Source organism: Anabrus simplex, chromosome 7 (assembly GCF_040414725.1).
Source record: "Anabrus simplex isolate iqAnaSimp1 chromosome 7, ASM4041472v1, whole genome shotgun sequence".
NCBI lineage: Eukaryota > Metazoa > Arthropoda > Insecta > Orthoptera > Tettigoniidae > Anabrus > Anabrus simplex.
Genome location: NC_090271.1, coordinates 293,059,305 through 293,085,949, shown reverse-complemented (window position 1 = coordinate 293,085,949; position 26,645 = coordinate 293,059,305). Strand labels below are relative to the sequence as shown.

At 39.3% G+C, this 26,645-nt stretch overlaps 1 protein-coding gene across 1 annotated transcript in view; it reads left to right on the top strand.

Annotated features, from left to right (window-relative positions):
- The window catches only part of LOC136877585 (mitotic checkpoint serine/threonine-protein kinase BUB1), a 402,777-nt gene that overhangs the window by 299,276 nt on the left and 76,856 nt on the right, over positions 1 to 26,645 (top strand). Inside the window, exons 14-15 of the mRNA XM_067151742.2 lie at positions 464 to 580; positions 23,891 to 24,018. Coding sequence (XP_067007843.2) covers positions 464 to 580; positions 23,891 to 24,018 — 245 coding nt within the window. The remainder of the gene's footprint in view (positions 1 to 463; positions 581 to 23,890; positions 24,019 to 26,645) is intronic.

Here is a 26,645-nt window from a genome sequence, read left to right as displayed (position 1 = left end):
AAGCAACTGGCCATAAAATTGGACAGCCACTCCTAGCTTCCATTCTCTTTGTCAGTGTCCCCATTCCCTCCCCTCACACAGCATCTACTTGTGAACTATGACCACCACCACCGCCACATTATTATTATTATTATTATTATTATTATTATTATTATTATTATTATTATTATTATTATTATTATTATTATTTCTGCCAATGATGAAGGCTGCAGCTGAGAAGTTTGGACTAGTGTTTTTCCTTCATGTGTAGGCCCTACTCTACCCATGCATTCTTACATGGTAAGATGACATTCTTACATGGTAAGATGCCTCTGTGTCTGTTTTCTGCATTCGTATTTTGCTTGTGCTAGCTTTCTTAACTGAGCCTTTATAAATATCAGGGTTTGTTGATCTTCATAACTTTTGTGTGTAGTTGAAATCTTACCCTTTAATCATTGTTGTACTTTTTCTTTTCTCCCAACAGGCTTTGTATTTTATGAGCATCGAAAAAGCCTATATTTATACCACAGGAAATATTGTCCTCACAGAGCATTCTCAGTATGGAAATCTGTTAGAAATCGCAGAATATTTGCTTGGAAAAGTAAGTTCTTTCTAAATTCATTCGCTTTAAGAAATTGTCTATACAGAGATGCAAACTACTGTGGATTTTCCATAGACTTTGTTTTTTTATACATTACAGCAATATGGTGTGTTTACTTGTAAGATTGGCTGGGAATTACTTGTGTAATGGTGCTGATTATTATGGATTTACAAATTTTAAATGCTCCTTACAAATTCTTCATCTCTCCCAGGAACATGGAAAAAGAATAGTCTGTTACATTGAAGATTAGCTGTTAAAAAATAGTTCATGAAAAAGTTATGACATAGCAGTGTTAGTCTACAATCTTCGACAGCGAGTGTAACTTTCTTTCATGAATGCAAGTTCCAGCATATGTGGTTGAATTTTGTTCTGTTACCTCTAATTTGGTAATGAGTTTGCCTGCACTGATTTTACTTCAGTTACCTGCTTCTGTTGCAAAGTGACGTCTTGTAGTGAAAGTATCTAATTCAGTGAAGTGAAGAATAGCATTAAATAAAACAGTAGGCTATCATACCTAGGAGCAATGAAAAATTCACTCAACCCTTTGTTTTGTGAAACATGCAAGTTGAAGTTTGAGGACGCGATGATTGAACTTGCTGTGTGATACCACAAAACATTAAGAGTGTCGGAGCTAGACACTTTTAGTATTTATACTGCAAAAATTATTCTAATAGTGTTATGCAGGCTGAATATTATTTCACACTTTTTTTTTTAATTATCATCCTTATCTACGGTGGACCATGCCACTACAGACAACCACCTTTGAAGGTTGCTATTTCAGTAGAAATATTGAATGTACTTTTATAGAAAATGTACAAGACTATAAAATACCAGTATCTTAATGCAGATGGAAATTGATAGCTAATTATAAGTTTATAGTAGACCCAAAATCCTAACCTCTTTCTGAAGTGTAGATAAAGGCTATATTCTTTTATGATTTAATTTATTGAATCTCCTGATATCCTAGTCCCCACCATTTCCCCTTATTTTTAAAGAGTATATACCACCAATACACTTTTACTCATAATCTATAAGTTTCATTTCCGTATTGATTTTGATATTCACAAATATGAAGTTTTTGAACCTTCCACCTAATCATTACTTTGTTATTTTACAGTACCGGTTTCGACCTTGTGAAGGTCATCTTCAGCTGACCAACATAACATGTAAGTAAATCATCACTGTAAGAATGTCACATAGTATGGGTAAAACATTGTCAATTTATGAATATTCTTTTTACTAGTTTAAGCAATCGTCTGCATTGAATGATATGAGAACTAAAACTTAACGTTACTATTGTGTGCAATGTGGAACAGTGGACGTTTATAATTTAAGAACATTGTATATTTAACATATATCATCCATGCACATACTAGTAATGTTAAGTTTAAATTCTCATAGCATTCAACGCAGACGATTGCTTAAACTAACACAAAGAATATTTGTAAATTGACAATGTTTTACCCATACTATGTGACATTCTTACAGTGATAACACGTTATGTTGGTCAGCTGAAAATGACCTTCACAAGGTCGAAACTGGTACTGTAAAATAACACATAAAGTATTGATTAGGTGGAAGCTTCAAAAACTTCATATTTTTGAACATTGTTACTCTTAGCTGTCACATCAAGATAATAATTTGTATCAATAGTGATTTGTTCTTTCCATATCAAATTGGATCATGTAGTATTGATAAACCAATTTCCACAACAGGCCACGCAGGTCATATCATAAAAACTATGTGTAGCAACCTGTACTTTTCTTGGTGTGTTTACTTGCAAGGCTGGCTGGGAATTAGCTGTGTGATGGTTTTCACATATTTCTTAATTTAGTAAGAACTTCTGGTTGAAATTTCAATGTTCCATGAAATAAGTTCCCCATACTGAGAAATATCAACTCTTCTGAAGAAACTGTATGGGATAGATGCTACATTTTTCAGTCTTGTTTGAAATTACTGCTAGTTTTGATATTCAGTCTATTCTGATGAGCACTGAACTATTGATCTTGGCCAGTATAGCATTGAACAAGTTTCCTGAAAGTCATAGCTAACAGATGACTATACCATTGCCCAAATTTCATAACATTATGATTATTTGGGAGAAAAATGTAAGCCAATCATGACAGAATGACATATACTGTGATGCTAGTAGAAAATATGTTAAAGTAAAATTTCATCAAGCCCTTTTCATCCTTCTAAGGATTATAATTTTCTTTGAACAGTTTAAATATTGCTTCTCAAATTCTTAAACTTGCTGCAGCTTCCATGTAAATGTGTAAAATTGCCTGGCTGAAAGATGGCTCTAACAGTTCACTTCTCCAACAACCTGTGGCACTCTTGTAAGTTGGTAGATAGTTTCATTTTGTTGAGTCATCAGTCCATAGACTGGTTTGATGCAGCTTTCTATGCCACCCTATCCTGTGCTAACCTTTTCATTTCTACGTAACTATTGCATCCTACATCTGCTCTATTCTGCTTGTCATATTCAAACCTTGGTCTATCCCTACCGTTCTTACCACCTACATTTCCTTCAAAAACCAACTGTACAAGTCCTGGGTGTCTTAAGATGTGTCCTATCATTCTATCTCTTCTTCTTGTCAAATTTAGCCAAATTGATCTCCTCTCACCAATTTGATTCAGTATCTCTTCATTCGTGATTTGATCTATCCATCTCACCTTCAGCATTCTTCTGTAACACCACATTTCAAAAGCTTCTATTCTCTTTCTTTTTGAGCTAGTTATTGTTCATGTTTCACTTCCATCAATGCCACGCTCCACACGAAAGTCTTCAAAAACATCTTTCTAATTCCTATATCAATGTTTGAAGTGAGCAAATTTGTTTTCTTGAGAAAGCTCTTCCTTGCTTGTGCTAGTCTGCATTTTATGTCCTCTTTACTTCTGCCATCAGTAGTTATTTTACTACCCAAGTAACAATATTTATCTACTTCCTTTAAGACTTCATTTCCTAATCTAAAATTTCATGCATCACTTGCCTTTGTTCAACTGCACTCCATTACTTTTGTTTTGGACTTAAAGCCTTCGATTCTTATCACTGCAGACTGATTTTTAAACAGATTGTAGATCATTCTTCGTTCTCGGTATCTGATCCCAATCACCTTCAGAATCTTAAATAGCTTGGTCCAATCAACATTATCAAATGCCTTTTCTAGATCTACGAATGCCATGTACGTGGGCTTGTCCTTCTTGATTCGATCCTCTAAGATCAGACGTAAAGTCAGGATTGCTTCACGTGTTCCTACATTTATTCTGAACCCAAATTGATCTTCTCCCAAATCAGCTTCAACTTGTTTTTCCATTCTTCTGTAAATAATACATGTTAAAATTTTGCAGGCATGAGATACCAAACTAATGGTGCGATAGTTTTCACACCTATCCCCTGTGGGTGGGGGACGCAGATGAATAATATACCCACTGTATCCCCTGCCTGTCGTGAGAGGCGACTAAAAGGGACGACCAAGGGATGATTTATTTATTTATTTATTTATTTATTTATTTATTTATTTATTTATTTATTTATTTATTTATTTATTTATTTATTTATTTATTTATTTATTTATTTATTTATTTATTTATTTATTTATTTATTTGGGAAATCAAAACAGCGAGAAGCCGAATTACAGAGTTCCGCAATGAAAAACATATTTACAATAGAGTAGCACAAGGCAAACATAAAAAATAACTGGAAGAACAATGACGAAAAAACATCTAACGATAAAAAAAAGTAAAAATTAAAAACTAACAAAATAACTGTAGAGACACAACAAATAACAACAAAACATAAAGGCTAAAGAAACAAGAAAAATTGAAGATTGAACGTAAAACGAAGGGAAGAATTTATAGCTAGGCACAATAAGATAAATACAACAAATATAACACAAAAGTAATGGTTTAGTACAGTAAAAAATAAATAAATAAATATTATATTATGTACAAAAGAGAGGACAGCAATGAGAAGAGAATAAAGGAATATGAAGAAAATGAACTAGGTTAAGTTAAGGAGGAATCGATTAAAGGAGGCATACGAAGAAAAAATGTCCAAGTTCCTGTCAGAAGATAATGAGTTAAGGAGGGTTGGTATGCGGATAAATAAATTTCTTTGAACGAGAGGCGGGAATACAGAATATGAAGGGGCAGATTAATCCTGGTTTTGCAAGTTGGAACATGTAAGGAAAAGGATGCAGGTTCAGGAGAACGAAATAAACCGTTAACAGCGTTATATAGGAATCTAAGGTCGGCTACTTTCCTGCGACTAGATAACGGGTGAAGGTTTAACTTGTCCAGTATCTGATTACTGCTCAAGTTTCGACAATCAGATACTCTGACTCTAACAATGGCACAGAAGAATGACTGCACGCGGTCAATATGATTCAGATTAGTGGGTGAAGAGGTAGACCAAATGGGAGACGCGAATTCAGTAATTGGTAGGATGCAAGATACATAGTAGGTTCAGGGGGCGTGGATATAGGTGATGTCAGAAAATCTACACAACAAACCGAGAAGTGACATTGTCCGTGCAGTTATCTTTTGTATATGGGGGACAAATAACAATTTACTGTCAAACATCACTCCTAAGTCATTTTGTTTTGTTTGAGTTGGGAACGGGTTACCGAGGAGGGAGTATTTACTGAAAATAGGGGATTTACGAAGCATGATTGAAATAGAGGAACACTTGGCAGGATTAGGCTTAAGACGCCATGTGGAGCACCATTCAGAGAGTGAATTAAGCCCACTCTGTAAGGAGTTTATGTCTGATAAAGAATAGATTTTTTTGAATATTTTACAGTCGTCTGCAAATAGTAGAATTTCATAAGAAACGGAGGATATAGAATTAATGAGATCATCAATAAATAAGACAAAAAGAAGAGGACCTAGGACACTGCCCTGTGGGACGCCAGAATGTACCATAACAAGAGTCGAACTGAACCCATCAAGAACCACACGCTGAGTTCTGGTATTGAGGAAGCTCTGCAGGAGAGTTAGGAAGCGACCATGGATATTAAAACGTTCTGAGAGTTTATAGGAAAGAAGTGCGTGGTCTACGGTATCAAAAGCCTTTGCAGTATCAATGTAGCACACATCCAGTTGAGAACCGGCATTAAGAGCAGAGGTTGCACGATGGAGAAGAACAGCCAGATTTGTTGGGCAGGAGCTACCAGGAAGAAAACCATGCTGCTGAGACGATATATAAGGAAGTGTGAAAGAAAGAAGACGCTGGTGGATAATCTTTTCACAGATGAGTGACAGAGTGGGTAATATAGAAATCGGACGATAGTTTCTGACATCAGACCTCTTTCCGCTTCTAAAAACCGGAGTGATGTTAGCGATTTTCCAGTCGTCAGGAAAGTAGCCGGCTAAGAAGCAACGATTAAATATAACAGCAATAAGATGGGCAAGAGTCGTAGCGGTATTCTTCAGGAAGACAGGACTGAGATCATCCGGACCAATAGGTTTATTTTCTGGCAGGGAGGAAAGTAAAGAATAGACTTCTGACTCAGAGGTGGAAAGATTACTGAGACTATGAGAAGGAACAGAATCAATACACGGAAAATCTGAGAACTGAACAGGTGCAACAAAATTAGACTCAAAGTAATCGTTGAAAATTTCCGGTCTATTACTACCACCGGCTAAATTATCACCCCAAGTCACTGTGTCTGGCACACGCTTTGTATTTTTCCTGCTGTTTATCAGAGACCAGAATCTTTTGCTATTACTTCTCACTTCTAGGCAGGCAGAGTTTATGTAGTCCTGGTAATCCCGTTTTAGAAGTTATTTATGGTGTCTGCGAAGGTCAGAAAAAGTTTTATAGCTGGCTTCAGGTGACCTTTTCCAGTCTTTCCAGGCTTTCGTTTTATTAATTTCTGCAATTTTCGTGTCGCTTTTCTTCCAAGGTGGGCATCTGGCGGATGTTTTACGAGTGGGAACAAGGTCACGGATCACAGCACGAGTCCAGTCATAGAACAGGTCCACTGCTTCTTGCATTTCACCCACTTGCAGCAAGTGCCAGGGTAGAAGAGAGAGGGTGTGATTGACAGCCTGCCAATCAACCTTTCACCACAAGGGTACACAGTTCCTGGTAAAGGGTCGATGACATTTCGGGGGGTGGGAAAAGGCAACAGAGAATGTTGCCTCTACAGACTTGTGGTTCGATTTAAAAATATTTCGTCCTACAGAAATAACTGAAGGCTCAATGGAGCAGAGCAGGTAGTCAAGAAGACTATCCCCGCAGGTGTTCTCCAGCACGTACTGTTAGAGGCCTAGGCCCGTAATATAATGGTCGAGATACCACTTGTCAAGGCTATTAGAAGGGACAGCATGGGCAGGGGAATTCCAAGAAATAGGGAGGTTAAAGTCGCGTAGTATAATTACATTAGGATTCAGATTAATGGCTTTCATTACAGAAGAGAAAAAATGTTCAGAATAATTGAGGGTTGATCGAGGTGGTCTGTAAAAACAAGCAAATAGATATTTGGATTGCTGAAATTTCACTTCTACCCAAATGGCTTCACAGTCACTACTTAAATCAGTACGTTGGTTAACATGCCATTTGGATTTAACGGCCAGGAGAACTCTCCCGCCCTGAGATCCAAGGTCCGTTCTGAAAATTGAAAACTCTTTGGAAAGAGGGATTTCCATGTCTGAAACAAAGTCAGTTAACCAACTTTCAGAGAAGGCGACAATATCGAAAGAAGATAGTTCTTGTAGGTAGAGCTCACAGTCAGTAATTTTGTTTTTAAGAGAGCAGATATTCTGATGGTAAACTGAGTCGCACTATCCGCCGCGGGTCTTGGGTTTATCTCCACATCACCAGCTAACAGTAGGAATGTCAACAGCAAACTTAAAGTAGACCGAGTAGAAAACCGAGATAATTTACTGGAGGCTGGAATCGAAGCTGGTGCTACAAGAATGCAAGAGAGGTTTGCAGTCGGCAGTCAAGGAAAATGAAACTCACGAACAGCAGTCAACCAGTTTCCAACCTGAGGTATATTCAATCTTGAGACGGCGAGTCGTATATTTCCGGCAAGGGAGGCTTGGGTACGCCAGCTGCCGCCGTAGCACGTGGAATAAAAACAAAGCCATTTATATTGTACAGACTTGCTTCCAAGCATTTCACAACACATGGAATCACTGGCTGGATCATCTAGATGAACATCACTATATTCTTTTGCGCACACTACTTGTTTTGACACTAAAACTCCTAAAAGATCACAGAGGAAAAACACACAGTTACTCTCACTTGCCACCACCGTGAAACTACCTTTGATTCGTACCATCATGCGGGGAACACCATGTACTTGCAAGTAGTACCACTCAATTAGGTATGAAATAGGTTTGTGATTAGTAGCAGTAAAGAGGCTGGTCTGGGGGTTTCCAGTACCCGTGCGTCGTACCATGTGAGCAACACTGCGGTTCTGGGCGTAGCCTGCGAGATGTACCGCTATATGAGCGGCACTGAGGGTCTGCGTTGCCTGTGATTTGTACCACTATGTGAGGAACACCATGGGATAGTGCGAATAGTGGGAATAGGTATAACAACATTCTGCTGAAAATCGGGTGGGACATATCCTGTCTCATACATCTTACACACTAAATGGAATAACCTTGCCATGCTGCTTTCTCCTAAGGCAGTCAATAATTCAGAAGGAATGTCATCAATTCCGGGTGCCTTGTTCCTATTTAGGTCTCTCGCAGCTCTGTCAAACTCTGACCTCAAAATCGGGTCTCCCATGTCATCAGCATCAACAGCCTTTTCTTGTTCCAGAACCAACTTATCTACATCTTTATCTTGATACAACTGTTGGATATGTTCTTGCCATCTTTCTGCTTTGTCTTCTTTCCCTAGAAGTGGTTTTCCATCTGAGCTCTTAATATTCATACATCTAGATTTCATTTCTCCAAAGGTTTCCTTGATTTTCCTGTATGCAGCATCTACCTTTCCCAGGACCATACAACCTTCGACATCCTTGCACGTCTCCTTCAGCCATTCTTCTGTAGCTACCTTGCACTTTCTATCCACTTGATTCTTTAATCGTCTGTATTCTTTTCTGCGCTCTTCATTTCTAGCATTCTTGTATTTTCGTCATTCATCAATCAGGTCTAGTATCTCTTGAGTTATCCACTGATTCTTAGTTGATCTTTTCTTCCTTCCTAATATCTCTTCAGCAGTCCTACTGACTTCATTTTTCATGACTAGCCACTCTTCCTCTATTGTGTTTCCTTCAGTCTTTTCATTTAGCTCTTGTGCCACTCGTTCCTTGAAACAATCCCTCACACTCTTCTCTTTCAGCTTGTCTAGATCCCATCTTTTTGCATTCTTTCCTTTCTTCAATTTCTTCAACTTCAGATGGCATTTCATAACCAACAGGTTGTGGTCAGAGTCCACGTCTGCTCCTGGGAAAGTTTTGCAATCCAACACCTGGTTTCTGAATCTCTGCCTAATCATAATGAAGTCTATTTGACACCTTCCAGTGTCTCCCAGTCTCGTCCACATATAAAGCCGTCGTTTGTGGTGTTTGAACCAAGTATTGGCAAGGACTAAATTATGATCAGTGCAGAATTCAACCAGCCGAGTTCCTCTTTTGTTCCTTTGTCCCAATCCGAATTCTCCTACTGTATTACCTTCTCCTCCTTGGCGTGCCACTGCATTCCAGTCTCCCATCACAAATTCTCGTCACCTTTTACATACTGTATTAAATCTTCTATCTCTTCATATGTTCTTTCGATTTCCTCGTCATCTTCTGAGCTAGTAGGCATATAGACCTGCACTATAGTGGTGGCATTGGTTTGATGTCTATCTTGACGACAATAATTCTTTCACTATACAGGTCGTAGTAGCTTACCCGCTGCCCTATTTTCTTATTCATTATTAAACCAACTCCTGCATTTCCCCTGTTTGATTTCGTGTTGATAATTTGGTAGTCGCCTGACCAAAAATCCTGTTCTTCCTGCCAACGTACTTCACTTATACCAACTACATCTAACTTTAGTCTATCCATCTCCCTTTTCAGATTCTCTAACCTACCACAACGATTCAGACTTCTAACATTCCACGCTCCGACTCGCAGAATGTCAGTATCCATCTTCCTGATGATCGCTCCCTCTTGTGTAGTCCCCACCCGGAGATCCGAACGGGGGACTAGTTTACCTCCGGAATATTTTACCCGGGAGGAAGCAATCATCAGTACATCATTCATACAGAGAGAGCTGCATGTCCTCGGGAGTTAGTTACGGCTGTAGTTTCCCATTGCTTTCAGCCGTGTAGCAGTATCAACACAGATAAGCCTGTTGAGTGTTATTACAGTGCCATATCAGTCAATCATGTAGACTGCCGCCCTTGCAACTTCCGAAAGACTGCTACCCCTCTTTCGATGAACCATTCATTAGTCTGGTCTCTCAACAGATACCCATCCGATATGGTTGCACCTGCGGCTCGGCTATCTGCGTCATTGGGACACGCAAGTCTCCCCACTGCGGCAAGGTCACATGGTTCATAGAGGAGGAGTTTTATTTTATCAACTTAATTGCACAGGAAGAGCCTGCAATGATTGTGTGAGAAATTAAAAAGAAAAGCTGCCTTGGCATCAGGTGAAGATTTAAAGAAACAGAGTGAATTGGCCGTGCGTTTTGGGCCGCACAGCAGTGTGCTTGCATTTGGGAGATAGTGGGGTTCAAACCCACTGTCTGCAGCGCTGAAGATGGTTTTCCATGGCTTCCCATTTTCACACTAGGTTGTACCTTAATTACGACCATGGCTGCTTTCTTCCCACTCCTAGCCCTTTCCTATCCCATCGTTGCAGAAGACCTATCTGTGGCAGTGCAACGTAAAGCAACTTGTAAAAAATTTTAAAAACTACTGTTGAAATCTTCTGTGAAACTTCATTCCAAGTCTAATAATAATAATAATAATAATAATAATAATATAATTATTATAATAATAACAACAACTACAGCCACCACATGGCCTCAGCTAGTGTGTGCATGCATTTTGAATTTGACACCATCTGGTTGCCTGCTCATCAGTTGGTGTTCCATTTCACTCTAGACCTACTGGATGGCAGTCAGTCAAATATCTCTTGGCCATCTGTGGCTGAGTTCTAGTGAATTTCATCAGGTGGACACCAAATATCTTCCCAGAAATCTTTTTCATGCCGACATTGTAGAATATAGTGTGTCAAATGGACGTTCTTCCACCCTTCAAAAATTAGCCTACATCTGCCAGGTTTGGACCTTCACTGTGGACTGCTTTGGAGATCATGTCTCATTACCATAAAATTGGTCAGCCATTTGTAACTTTTCACTATGTACTGCTGTAGTTTTAAGTAGCGCATCAGTTTTTATCATTCTTTTTAATGTATGTCTAGCTGTGTTTAATTTCCAGATATGTGATTAGGTCATTAGTAATCCAGTAGTTGATGTATCTGAACTTGCTTGCTTGTTGGAATAGCTGAAGAAAATGGGCAGTTTTGTCTGTTTCCCTGCTGAAAACTTGATTCTTTCCCGCTAAGCTTTGTATTTAGCCCCACTTCCTCATGTATGTCCCATAGTGTCCAGAAATTGTTGTAAGCTTGCATGCAGAAGACGATGTTTTGGACCACTCACCTCAACAGCAGCCCTGAAGATGGTATTTTGTGGTCACCCGTTTTTACACCAGAGAAATGCCAGGGTTGTGCTCACTATTTTCACCCTTTTCCATCACTGAAAACTTGACAGTATTACTACAGCATTAAACCACTTGCGGAAAATAGTGTAGCTGTAAACACTCTGCATACAGTAACATACCATATACACTGCCTGACAAAAAAAAGTTAAGCACCCAGGAGTGGTCGAAAGTGAATGAAACTACATATGTTGAAAGACCTTGTGCCTTCATTGAACTGATTACAATATGGGATGAAAGAGACAAGGCCGTTGGCAGTTACAGGTGGAATGTTGCGCCAGGTTAGTAGGGCGTCGCACCCTCCCTGTGTGGTTTGGAATGGTGTCAAAACACTTTGGATCCTCTCCTGAGGCAAGTTCACCCACAGAGGACCCCAACATGCTTTAGGCAGTCTTATAGACACACGTGCTGCGTGTGGACGTGCATTATCTTGTTGGAACACTATCCCGGGGTGCTGTGCCATAAGGGTTAGGATGTGCGGACGCAGAATATCTGTAACATATTGCTGTGCTGTCAAAGTCTGATGAAGCACTATTAAAGGTGACCTGAATGCATATCCTATGGCTCCCCACACCATGATGCCAGGTGATTACGCCTGTGAGTCTTTCCACAATATGGGCGGGATCTGCCCTCGATGTCACCAAACCCGCACACAATGGTCATTGGAGATTATGGAGAAGCGGGACTCATCACTGAACATGATGCAACGCTAGTCATCCTCTTCATGTCTCCCGGGCAAGGCACCACTCCAAATGCAGGTGTGGGTGTTCTTGTGTCAATGGCAAACGACGCATGGGGCGATAGGACCCCAATCCAATGGATGATAGTCGAGACACTGTGCAAGAACTCGCAGGATGTTGTAGAGTCTCCAGTACATGTTCGCGGATGGTGGGTGCCGAAATTATGGGAACCCGCAATGCTTGGCACACCATATGACGGTCCTCCCTCTGAGTGGTGTTTCTTGGTCAACCCAAACCTATGTGACGTGACTGGGTGACCTCATGTACCTGTCAAGTCCAACATTGGGCCACAGTGTCATCTGAATGGGGCACATGCCTGGCAATTGCACAATATGACCAACCAGCCTCGTGCAGTCCCACAATGCAGCCTCTGTCAAATGCTGTCAGTGGGTGGGTAGGCTGTCTGACATGTCTGTGAGGCATCGTGGGTGCTTCGAACTGCACGTAGTACTGTCTGCATGTTTTGCTTAACTGACTCACAGCAGTTGACTGGTAACAACTTATCACCAACAGGATGATGCCATCACAATTGCACTCTGGTGGGCGTTCTACACATTACACATCCTTGTAAACCTAATCATTTACTTCTGCATCAATGGTATGCATGTATACTGAAATGGGATATTGGACCACTCCTTCTGGGTGCTTATCTATTTTGTCAGGGAGTGTGTATGCGAATAAACACTGCAATTTTTTTTTTAATTTTTTTTTTCCTTCAAAATTTGGCTGCAAAAAGTGGAGTGGGCGAAAAACCCAGTTTTGTTTCGTAATCGTTTTAGATTATAATATTGTGTATTGATTACTTCATGGCTCTTAGTGGTGAGTCGGTGAAAACTGTGAGCCAGTTTACTACAAAATGCACCTATTTATTTTAAAAATCGTGGAAACAAATCTAATGAAAATATAGACATGAAATTTAAGAGAAGCAAAGATAAAGTCACTTTATAACACTGTAAAGTAAGTGAGCCTTTATACCGTCTGTTTTAAATGTATGATGGGGGGGGAAGGGAGCATTTTAAAATGAAATGTTGATAAATAACACATTTTTGAAGTAATTTGGTACAAAGTTACTGGCTTCTTGCACCAACTGTTGACATAATTAGGATGCTGGTTTTATCCTCTATTAGTGCTGTAAATATTACTCTTTCTTAGTTCTGAAGTTACATTGAAAACATTATGTTTAACGTGTTATGGAGATGATATGTTTGTCTGTCGAGCATTGATTCAAATTTGTCTGTAAACATTAAGATATGTGTTGTATGTTCAGCCTTAAAGCCCCATTTCATTTCCATGTAATTGCAGTCTACAGGAGTTTAAACTGTGACTCTTGTTAATGCATGAAATTTATGTGGAGCACTAAACGACAGTGGAGTTTCTTCACTCGCCGTACTCGGGCACTATCTAGCGGTTGGTCACACTACTTCCAGTGCAGTCACTTGTAGAATTCAACTGTGTTGTGACAATGAATTGAGCTTAGACTGTTTTTTAAACCTTCAGTGTAACAAGCATCACGCGTCTGCTGAGGCTGGGAAGTTTTATCTTCGACTCAATATGTTGGAGGAATTTGATCTGGGGTGATTAAATCACCATTCGGCTATAGGCTGTAAATTTTTGAGGATGATTATTTGTTCTGGTTGTGTATTTGTAAGTAACACCGTCAGTCTTCTTGTAATTGTGGGAATCTAGATTACCTTCGTCATCGAGATGATATTGTGGACAGAAAACTATAAATGTGTTTAAATCGCTTAAGATCTGTGGAATATAAATTAAAATTAGAGGTGTAATTTAGGGCTTGATTTTTTTTTTTCTGCAAGAAATCTTCGGTTTTGTTAACATGTATGAAATTTTGTTGGACGATATATTGTATGAGTTTGTCTTGGTAGATGTTACTTGTTAACTGTATTACCTGGGAATGTCTGTCTCTTTGTTTTAATTCGATGGTGTCTCACAACACAAGATTAAAAATGCCAGAGTGTTGGCACGTCCACAGATAATGATAATAAATTAACATCAAATCAGAAATACATACCATTATCCAAAGAGAAAGAACGTCGCCAATTGTGGAAGCACTGAACTCAAGAGGTCTTGTGAATCAACTTAAATTAAGCTTAATTAATTAAACTTGGCTGAAATTATAATTCGTCAATAATTTTAAGAAATAACCTTTAATTATCCAAATTATTTATAACTTCCGACCTCAAAATTGATGTCTGAAAATTCATAATTACTCAAGGAATGATAATACCTTTTCAGATAAATTAAAAGAATTAAGAATATAGAAATTCAGGCGTCAACCTCTTAAAAGAAAACGGAAAACACCTCAGAATAATTAATAATCGTTAGTTGGAAGTAAATTAAGATTAAATTAAATCCTTACAGTCTGAAAATCTCAAAGGTTTCTGAGAAATTGAACCGTGAAAACCTTCTAATGAAGTATCTCGGTTAACAAATTGCCCCACAAATAGTCATAACCCGCAAAATCACACAATTTCAAATATCGAAGCAATAATAATAATTCAAGAACATGCAATTAAAATCAGATGTAGAATAACTAATCCAATATCACCCAAAGAGACGGTAACTCAGCTCAAATAAATAAGTCAATCACAGCAGTCACATCTGTCTGCACACAAGATCATTCCCAAAAAAAAAAAAAAACGTGACGGTCAAGCCATTAATAATAATAATAATAATAATCAACTGACCCTCAAATGTCAGCTTCAACACAGCAAGGCAAAATGTCACGTGTACATTCTATGACATCGAACAGAAACAGATGACGAGCACCGAAATCAAATGAGAACTTGAAAAACCGAGTAACTCATTAGATAAGCCTTCCCAGAAAACACTTTTCTTTCTTATACTTGGACAAGATGTCTTGAAAATATTTTAGATAATTAATTATTATGACATAAAGGAAATGAAATTCAAGCGCCATAAGCTTATTCAGAGACTACTTACATGATAGATTAGTTGAGAGCTCTTCAATGTAAATATACCTTTACAGACATGAAAATTAGAAATAACTGAATTAAAAGAAAAATAAGTGTCATCCATACATTTAAATTGAAACCCCGAGGACATGAAAATAACGTAGATATGATTAAGACCCGATACTCAATTCTTGAATTTTAAAACAACCTCGAAAAGTTCAAAAACCAACTGTAGACTTTCTTACATATCTTTCCTTTTAAAAGTGTCCACGTCTCTTAGCATGATTACAGCACTCTCGTTTTGGTAGGTTAACAGTACAGAAACGGTTAAGATTTACTTACAAGGTCGGACGCTAGCATGTATCAAAATCAATATTTCAAAAAAAATAACCCATAATTCTTCAGGCCTTACGCCCAGATTGGGAAAACATCACCCTGGATCAAGTCCCAGCACCATACTTCCTTCTTCCTTTACAATTTTATCCAAGAAACAGGACCCGTAGCGAAGAGTCTTCTTCCAATTCAGCCACAAGAATCCAATAATTCAAACAACTGCTCCTCAAGAGTTAATTGTCGGCTCAAACTTCACTTATCGCGACCAGACAGCAGCACCGCTTAGCGAGCTCTCGCCTCAAGTTCGAGTTGACCGCTAGATGTCTCACCATTAGCCATTAAGGAAGATCATTCCTTCCGATATTGTTTTCGTAGAGATGCAGACATGTTCACAGCCCATAAATATAGTGCAGAGTACATAGTACCCTAGCAGGTAATAATTGTAATTCCATTACAGGTGGTTTAGATTATTTCCGCAATGTAGGGGTAGTGTGCCTGCCTCTTACTCGGAGGCCCCGGTTTCAATTCCCGGCCAGGTCAGGGATTTTTACCTTTATCTGAGGGCTGGTTCGAGGTCCACTCAGCCTCCGAGATTACAATTGAGGGGATATCTGACTGTGAGATGGCGGCCCTGGTCTGGAAAGCCAAGAATAACGGCCGAGTGGGTCTGTCATGCTGACCCTACGACACCTTGTAATCTGCAGGCCTTCGGGCTGAGCAGCGATCGCTTGGTAGACCATGGCCCTTTGGGGCTGTTGCACCATGGGGTTTTTGGTTTTTTAGATTACTTAATTCTCTTCTAAAATAATATTTTACTCCTTAAATACCACCAAAAATTAAGTTATATGAATGAGTTGAAAATCATTTCCTCTGGCTAACTCAGGTCCTTAAATGGGCAGCCATTTTCTTTTCCTCATATCACGTGATCTTGTTGCTGTGGCTGCGAATCGTAAACAGTCTTGGGGAGGGGGGGTCCTTGGTTTTGAGGTTTACATTTGACGTTCCACCATTGAATCTAAGTTTGACTGTTTGATGGTTATGGATTTAGTTTGATTTGGTGGTTGACCAAATCTGTTATGTGATCCTGGGTTTTAATTGAATTGATCCTTTTAAAAATATGTATTTTGGGAATATTAACTAACTTGTTTGTCCCTTCAGAATTCTACTTTGTTTTCTGGTTTTGCATTATATATGAATGTTCGTTGTGCTACTTATTCTTGGTGGCATATTATTACATCTTAACTTATTAAATTCATTGGGGGGAGTCACATAGACTGTTTTCTGCTCAACTACTTAGTTTAATCTAGTTCAGTGGACTCTTTGAATTGCAATTATTATTTTAAAATTTATTTTATCTAACTGATTAATTAATACCAATTTATGTAAAGTTTTTTTTTAAAATCACAATTTAATTATCATCTTGGGAGGACTGACATTTCACTTCAATCAATTTTATTATCTTAATTAAAGTTTCAATTTTTTTTCCTGAAACTGGTGTTCTTATTTCAGTCAATTAGTAACTTTTAATGTTTTAATTTAATCCGCCTGACCTCTTTGGGCCCAGTTGATTGTTAATTCATTTTCACGACATTGTATTGGGACTGATTTAAGGTAACTGTGCTTCCATTTCCCTTGTTTATTGGTGAATTTGGTTTCATTTGTATCTCCCATGTCGTGTAACACCTATCGCTTGTGGATATCCTGAAGATACACGATACGTGTCGCTGACCTAAATACACTTGTGTCCTGCCACTTTTACTATAAAATGCTCATTTTAAAAAATGGAAACGGATGTAAAGATACTGACACAAAATTCAACAGAAACGACTAAAACAACCCACTCTATAAATCTGCAAGGTAACAGAGCCTGTATACCAACTGGTTTAAATGTAAAAAAAAAATTACAATTAAAAATAAAATTTTGGTCAATAAAAATATTATGACGTCATTTCTCCTAAGTTGCTGGCTTTCTGTACTAACAGTTGACTTAAATAGGATGCTGGTTTTATCCTCTATTAGCACATTAAATATTATGTTTTTTTTTTTAATTTGAAGATATATGATATACAGTAATGTGTTAATGTGTTAATGTCTTGCTGGCCTTTGTACACTTGTTTTGCAAAACACTCTCCATGCAGTCTTTTATATCATCTTGTGAAAATTTTCCTAGATTGTTTTTTCCCCTCTGAGGTGCATACACAACACCTGGATTTCCTCCTATTAGGAAGTTTTCTCAGCCCTGCGGACTCTCGTTGATCATTTATTGGAGTGTTTTTAGTTCGCATCAGTTCTTTCTCCAAGTCTTAAATAACATCCACCATGAATGTCTGCCTGGATTTTAATTTTCCCTGCCCCTTATTATGTTCCTTATAAAGAATATATGAATTAAGTACCATCCTGGCAATGATGTTAAATGCTACCTTCTTCCAGTATCGAACAGTTCTCCATTCATTGAGATAGGCATACACCATCATGTCAGAGGTCTCAATGCCACCCATGAATTTGTTGTACAAGTTTTCTTACATTCTCTCTGTTTACTTCCACTTCTCTGGCATTTGCAGTTGCCTTACTGGAAAGAAGAATCACAGGTGCTCTTTGTGATTTCTGTTCTCTATATTCACAGGCCAAGACAGGTCCAGAAAAGCAGTACATTATTTTTCCTATTGAAAACTTCTTCTGAAAAGACTTAGGCAGATATATTCTGTTCCTTAGTACTGTGCCAGTTATATAGGTAGCTAGCTTCGAGCAAGTCCCTCACAAGTGGCACCAACATAAAGTTGCAACCATGTTTTGCTTTGAATTTCATAACTACAGTATAATTGAGACCATATTTTGTGATATTGTCTTTGTCTTCTTGAGATCAGCAATAACGTAAGAACTTTATAACATTCCTAAACTTAGAGTTTTTATATATTATTTTAAAACTCGGCTGAACATTGTACAAACACACTCCAGTTATTTGTGACCTGGATCCTAGGACATTCCTTAAATTTTAACGTGGGGCCGATGACCTTCAATGTTACGCCCCTTAAAACAACAAGCATCATCATCGTCAAATTTTAATGTGCTAATACCCTTTTAATTTATTTATTTATTTGCTTTGAAGTGATGATGATTCCAAGAGAATCAAAACCGGTATTCATTTAATAAATGTTACATATTATATAAAGTGTTGAATGGTGGAACATCCCTAGATTGATTCCTATTATATAAGTGAACACGGAAAGGAAAGTTATAAATTATGATGATTCCTATTATAGAAAAAAGAGTCCACAAACACATGGTATGCTTTTTGTAAATAGTTACCCAGTTTCAACAATTTCATAACTACAGTATAAGTATACCCAAGACCAAATTTTGTGATACTTTGTCTTCTTGAGATCTAGCCCCCACAGAATCACAAAGTACCCAGAATTTCATTCCCCATTTATGATGATGCTTGTTGGCCAAATACTGCATTAGGCATGTCTTGTTTTTTGTGCCTGCTAAGCTTTCATCAATGCTCAGTTCTTGATGGTGGAATGTAGCGATGCCTAAATATGTTAGCATTTTTAACTAAAGATTGGTATCTGATACAGGGATCATAGACTGCATCACCAGGAGGAGCACACTTTTCACTGTCCGCTAAATGAAAAACATCGAAAAATGTGCTGGAACCAATGAAAGGAAAATGTATTCCCAAACTAAGGGTTCGGCTGAGATAGACATGACCAGTATGAGGCAATTGTAGGTTTCCTGTTTATCCCCATGTTCAATATACATGCCATGAAGCCCCTAATTTCAGTCACTTAGAATACTGAACACAAGTTTGCTGTAGGCGCCATACACACTGTCAACAAGCTGGAAAACTGAACATGTGTTTCAAGCCAAAGAATTACATACTAATATACAATAACAGTGATATCTATTGAGTGAAACGCATTTACAAAGTGGTGGGAATAGCTTGTCCTTATTTCTAGTCTGTAGTATTCATTATTCGGGAAATAGTGGGTTCGAACTGCACTGTCGGCAGCCCTGAAGATGGTTTTCTGTGGTTTCCCATTTTCACACCAAGCAAATGTTGCGGCTGTACCTTATTAATGTCACGGCCACTTCCTTCCCACTCCTAGCCCTTTCCTTGTCCTGTCGTCGCCATAATACCTATCTGTGTCGGTGCTACGTAAAACAACTTGTAAATAAATTTCTTGTCAGAGACTGGTGGGCAGAATGATTGTTTTCTTGATAATCAAAGTTAGAAGGGCTATGATAAAAAACAAAACAAATCGAAATAGGTGGTGAATCTTATGGTTGTATATGTTTGGGACCTGTCAGTTAGTGATACTGATGTGGAAGGGGGTTAGGTTGTTCTGAGGCCGTGATATGACAATAATCTTCATCATCCATATCACTATCCACACTACCAATATCACTATCTGGCGATGCAGGATTCTGCACATCACTGTACTCACCAGATTCGGATGAAAGATTATCACAATCACTCGAATAACGATCTGGATATTCCATTATATTGTCACCTTAATGCGCACTTTGTCTCTCCATCTTGCACAGGTTATGTACACTCATAACTTCACGGTACTGAACTGAACTACACGTAATACTATACTTATACTAGTAACTAAAATTACATAAAACTGAGTTATCCAAGAAAGTAACAAACTACAACCCGTGACAATAAAGTTCGGTGAATGAAGTCAGAACGGTCGATCTGGCGACACGCAACGCTGCACCTGTGTAGCAGCAGGTTTTGACCACCTGCTCCCAGCGGTGTGTTCAGTTGAGCATCGTGTGTGTGTGTCGTGTAGACCTGTTTGACACAGTGCGTGTTTATTGCGGTTCTGAACTGCGAACAGGAACATGAACAACCAAAAGATCAATGTACTGTTTTGTTTCAGTTTGTAGTTGTAATTTGCGAGATTTTAGCATTATTATTTAAAATATAAATTTATTTCCTCATACAGTTAACAACTCAGGTCATTTACAAACCTTATAAAATCATCCCTACCACCAAAAATCAAACATCTAGGTATTTTTGACAGTTCTGGAACAACATTATTTTTTTGTAATATATGGAAATATTGAAGAAACACTCGTATACTGAGAACTTGCAAACGGAAGTGTTGAATGATAGCATATCAATAAGCCAAATGCGGAATAACATCCAAATTTCCGTATGTGAAACAAAAGGCAGCACTTTTCTCAGAAGTTACATGTCGATTTAAATAAAATTAAAGCTATTCCAGGATCTTCATATGCACATTATCCAACACTAAAAGTTACAAGTTGGTTCTCATAAAATAAAATCTTGGGCGGATCTAATTTAATACTCTTGAGACATTTCTAGTCCTAGTTTCTGAAATAACCAAATCTACCTAAATAATTTGTTCATATACTCGCCTAACGAAGACTATGTTGTGTGCTTTAGTTTCCTTAATCCTCTTGCTCTTGGGTCTTGAAAACCTAAGAATACTGAACAAGTTCCTGTTTTTGGCAAAGTTTCTTATTTCTGTAAAATGCTGATTGGCCAAAGTTCACATCACTAGCTGTCTTTAAGAACGTGACTAGGTGGACCGTACACGGAGAAATAACTTAACACAAGTTATTCTTGCTGCTGTAGAGGAGTCCATTCCATCCTTTTCAGGGACTCCTCGCCGAAAACTCGTTCTTTGGTGGAACGAAAAAATTGCAGCAGCTATCAAAGAATGCCGTCGCACTTGTAAACTCTATCGTAGGCAGCCTACTGTGGCCCACTTGGTAACATTTTTTAAAAACTCTGTGCTAAGACGTGAGTTGTTCTTCGACAAAGTAAGAAAGCTTTGTGGGAGAGATGTGTCGTCTATGATGTTACATACTGCCATCTCAACTGTGGAATAAACTTAGACGTAATTCGGGTATCCAAAGATCATCTTCTGTGCCGGAAATTACCATTGCAGGCAGTATCGTCGCTGAACCGCTCTCGATTGCTAACCATCTAGCCCGTCATTTCGCGGATGTGTCTGGTTCTGGGAATTACCATAGTGATTTCCTCGCTCTGAGGCGGGAAGCAGAACATCATCACCTTAGTTTTGCCACTCAAGCTTCCGAGGACTATAACATGCCCTTTATGGAGTGGGAACTCCACAGCGCCTTGGCGCTTTGCAAGGACATGTCTCCTGGACCAGACCACGTCCATAACCAGATGTTGAAACACCTTAGTGAGAATAGTCTGTTATTTTTGTCCAAGTACCAGTGTGGTTTTCAAGCCACCTGCTCGGCCACTGACCACCATGTACGCCTGGAGAGTTCTATCCACGATGCATTTCTCCACAAACAGCATTTGGTGGCTGTTTTCTTTGACTTAGAAAAGGCCTATGACACCACATGGCGATACGGTATCCTTTCAGTCCTGCATCCGTGGGAATTCTGAGGCAACTTGTCGGTATTTATTGCAAATTTTTTGTCCCTCCGTCTATTCTTGTCTGAGTTGGGAGGGCATATTCGCAATACCACGTTCAAGGAAATGGAGTCCCACAGGGATCGGCTCTGTGTCGCTCTGTTCGCGATTGTCATAAACGGTATTGTCACTGCTGCTGGTTCAGCAGTAATTCAGTCTCTACATGTGGACAGTTTTGCTCTGCATTATAGCTTGCACAATATGGCAGTCGCCGAGCGACAATTATAGCAAGCTTAGGAGAGTGGAGCAGCACTTAAAAACATAGCTTTCAGTTTTCAACCGCAAAGACCTCTGTTCTACACTTTTGCCGGAAGTGCACTCTTCACTCGCATCGTGAGCTTTATTTAGGAAATGTCTCTCTTCCCGTAGTTGACACTTATTTCTTGGGCTCCTTTTCGATAGCAACTTATCGTGGGAGCCACATGTGCGGCAGTTAAAAGTGCAATGCACTAAGTTGAACATTATGAAGTTTCTTAGCAGTACTAATTGGTGGACTGACCGCACGGTGCTCCTACGATTTTATAGGGGACACATATTATCCAGGTTAGACTACGGCAGTGCAGCATGTGGATCAGCAAGGCAAAGCATCCTTGAAACTGAATTGCATCCACCACAGTGTGTTTAGGTTGGCAACGGGAGCTTTCGTACTAGCTCCATTGTTAGCTTGCTCGCTGAATCTGGTGTGCCGCCTTTACGTCTGAGGTGCCAGCAAATGCTTCTGTCCTATGCTGCAAATTTTGACAGGTGCCACTTCACCCAAGCTATCCTTGTGTATTCCACAGTGGAAACCGTTGGCTGTACGCTGCTTATTCCTGAGCAACGCGGCTGGTTGGAATATGCTTGGATAGCCGTCGCAGATTGATTGATGTACCTTTGGTTCACTGCCTTGTTAGACAACCATATGTGCTACCTCCGTGTATAATATGACGACCTGAAATAATCCTGGATCTGCACACTGGCCCGAAGGAAATTACGGACCCTCCAACTTATCGCAGGTTCTTCCTGTCCGTTGTTTGGCCGGTATCCAGGTTCATTCGTAGTTTACACTGATTGTTCGAGGGCAGAAACGAAGGTGGGCTGTGCGTTCGTTGTCGACAATGGTAGGGATCTTTTTACTTTGCCGGAAACCTGTGGTGCAACGGATCCAGGACCTGCTGGCCGGGCGTTTGGATGCCGGCATTAGAATCACGTTTATGTGGCTCCCAGGCCACATGGGTGTAGAGAGAAAAGAGTTAGCTGATAAGGCTGCCAAGGAGGCAGTTACATTGCCCCTGTTGCCTTACAAGGTTCCAGCAAGTAATATTTGCTGTCAGCTGAGACATTTGGTTATGTCCCATTGGAAGATGGAGTGGCAGGCCACTCCACTTCCAAATAAGCTGAGAGCGATAAGAGGTACAATAAAAGTATGGAGGATTTGCCTTCGGGCTTCTCAGAGGAAAGTAGTAGTATGTCGTCTTCGGATCGGCCACGGTATAGTAACGCATTCCTATTTACTGAAAGGAGAACCCCCTCCGGTGTGTACTTGCGGCGATCGTTTTACCATGGTACACATCCTTACGGAGTGCGTGGACCTGGTCGATCTGCGCCGTAGTCTATAACTCCTGAGTACCCCCTCTCTCATCCTGCGAGATGACGAGCAGTCAGCAGACCTCGTCATCCGTTTTATGGGAGATAAAGGTATATTTTCTTGTGTGTAATAATGTCCCTTGTATTAGTGTATTTCTGTTAAGTGCGCTTTTACCCCATTGACTCTATTTTAGTTTGTGTTTGCATATTTTAATGCGTTATTTTATTTTCTAACTTGAATGATATATATACATATCTGTACTTCCAGCCAATGCCTTATTCCAATGTCCACTGTATTTCTATAATTTTATTAGAAAATAAGGCATTGCGAATTAGATCCAATGATTGTTTTTATCTCAGAATCGTTTTTCATCACCATTTATTTTAAATTCTAGTTGGTGGATAAATTTTAAAATTTTAATTATGTCATTTTGTTCCATCTCATACCATTAGTGGCCAGTGACCTAGCTGTTAGGCCCCTTTAAACAATCATCATATTTCTGTAAAGGATTATTAGGAATAAATGTCATTAACACAAAAACCATCTTTTCTACTTCTCTTTGCTAGTTTAAGATAAAGTTCTGCTATGTTAAGTACTTCAATTATAAACCAATTATAATGTTTCCTTTGCAGGACATGGACTTACCTCCAAGAATTGTTACATATTGGACGTATGAAATGTTGCAAATCGTTCAACACTTACATAAGTGCCAAATAATTCACGGAAATTTGTGGTGTGTGAACTTCTACCTGCATAATATGTAAGTAGAAAACCAGCTTGTAATTGATAAATGGAGTTATGTGAGGGTTCTGCAAGAAGATGGTCCCTGTTATCTGCAGATGTCATCAGATTTATTGATATTGAACCGGCTGCATAGCATAGTTGTTAAGCAGTCGCCTTCTGTACTAAACTGAAAACAATTTTAGAAAATATTGAGCATGGGCTATATTTAACTGGTAGTAGTAATGACATTTAAAGGTATTTGGGTAAGTAGTTTAAACTTGGACCTATGTTGGGTTAATTTTCAGTGTGTCTTTATAGTATTCAGATCATAAAACACTTAGATCACAGTAACCACTTACTACAAATTCTTAAAAAATACAGTTCTTTTCAGATGTCAGCAGTTTTCTTTACACATTATTTTCTATAACTGTGCTACACATACACTTTCATAGATATCATGAGAAAAGTCGCAGGTATTCCAAATACATGGGGAAAAATATTTCTTGGCTGTATCTTATCTGGGTTGAGGAGAAACTGCTGAAGAATTATTTAATTGTAAAATGCTTTTATACAGAAAATACCCAAGCCTGCCCTACTTTAGGTTGCATATGCAATTCCATTCTGTACACTATTTTCAGATTTATCATAAAAAGTGAAAATATATATTAATATGTAGTCCCTTGATTTTGATTTGTTTGCTCCTTTCCAATGGTACTTTCCAAGAGCAGAGTGATCTCAGTCGGCTAGAAACATAATCATCATCATCATTTCTTTGCTCCAGCAAGCCGGGTGCGGTTGTTTACAAACCACCTCCAGTTTGACCTATCCATCCAGAGATGCTGCTCATATACGAGACGTCGGTTCACATCTCTAATTTCAAGGTCCTTCAATGTCTGTTTTTCCCAAACATCACGAGGTCTTGCTCTTTGTCTCTTCCCAGGAACATTGTAGTCAAAGTATGTTCGAGAAGTCCTGTGAGGGTCACATTATTTTCATGTGACCATACCATTGCAATCTCTTCGCGTCTAGAGTCTCCAGCAAGCTTCTTTCCAATCCAAGCTGTTGCCGGATATCCACATTCCTTACTTTATCCTTTTTTTGTAGACAGGAATGGAGGAACTTCATTTCTGTTGCCTAAAGAAGACTCCTTGTTGGTCCAGTATGGGTTGCTGCTTCCAGGCCATATGTCAGTATAGGTACTAGATATATTTTGTACAAGCTGATCTTGGAAACTAAAGGAAATGTTTCATCCGAAAGTATTTGACGTACAGAGTGATAGAATTTGGATGCTTTCTGTATTCTGTTGCTAATCTCTTGATGTATGGTATTGTCTGATGGCAGACCACCACCTAAATATTGGAAGTGTTCTACTATACCCATCTCATCTCCAATTCTTAGATGAACAGTTGGATAGTTTCTACTCATCACCAAGCCAACTGTCTTCGTTTTGCTGATTTTGAGACCTAAGGTTGTAAAAGCTTCATGCCTGAGATCAAGTCTAGTTTGTACTTCCATTTCTGTCTCACCCCATACCATTACATCATTAGCAAAAACCAGGGCATTAGTTGTTGGAACCTTTCTTTTAACCACTTATAAAACTTCATCCATTATGATTATTATACCCTTTAGGGCTTCAGTAAATGGATCAATCACAGAAAAAATGGTGGGTTAAATGACTTACCTGATTACCTGTCCACAAAAATGAAAATACACTGAACTAGCCTCCGGAGAGAACTCTTATCAGGTTCTTGTGGCAAGTGTAGATACACTATGTGATCAAAAGTATCCGAACACCTGGCTGAACATGACGTACAAGTTTGTGGTGCCCTCCATCGGTAATGCTGGAATTCAGTATGGTGTTGGTCCACCCTTAGCCTTGATGACAGCTTCCACTCTTGCAAGCATACGTTCAGTCAGGTGCTGGAAGGTTGCTGCTTAGGGAATGGCAGCCCATTCTTCACTGAGCGCTGCATTGAGGAGAGGTAGCAATGTCTGTCGGTGAGGCCTGGCACGAAGTCGGCGTTCCAAAACATCCCAAAGGTGTTCCATAGGATTCAGGTCGGGACTCTGTGCAGGCCAGTCCATGACAGGTATGTTATTGTCATGTAACCACTCCGCCACAGGCCATGCATTCTGAACAGGTGCTCGATTGTGTTGAAAGATGCAGTCGCCATCCCTGAAGTGCTCTTCATCAGTGGGAAGCAAGAAGGTGCTCAAAACAAAACAACAAGCGGTGCAAGACCCCTCCATGAAAAGCACGACCATACCATAACACCACTGCCTCCGAATTTTACTGTTGGCGCTACACACACTGACAGATGACATTCACCAGGCATTCGCCATACCCACACCCTGCCATCGGATCGCCACATTGTGTACCGTGATTTGTCACTCCACACAACGTTTTTCCACTGTTCAGTCGTCCAATGTTTACGCTCTTTACACCAAGCTAGGCGTACTTTGGCATTGACCTGCTTAATGTATGGCTTATGGGCAGCCGCTCGACCATGAAATCCAAGTTTTCTCACCTCCCACCGAACTGTCGTAGTACTTGGAGTAGATCCTGATGCAGTTTGGAATTCCTATGTGATGGTCTGGATAGATGCCTGCCTATTACACTTTACGACCCTCTTCAATTGTCGGCGGTCTCTGTCAGTCAACAGA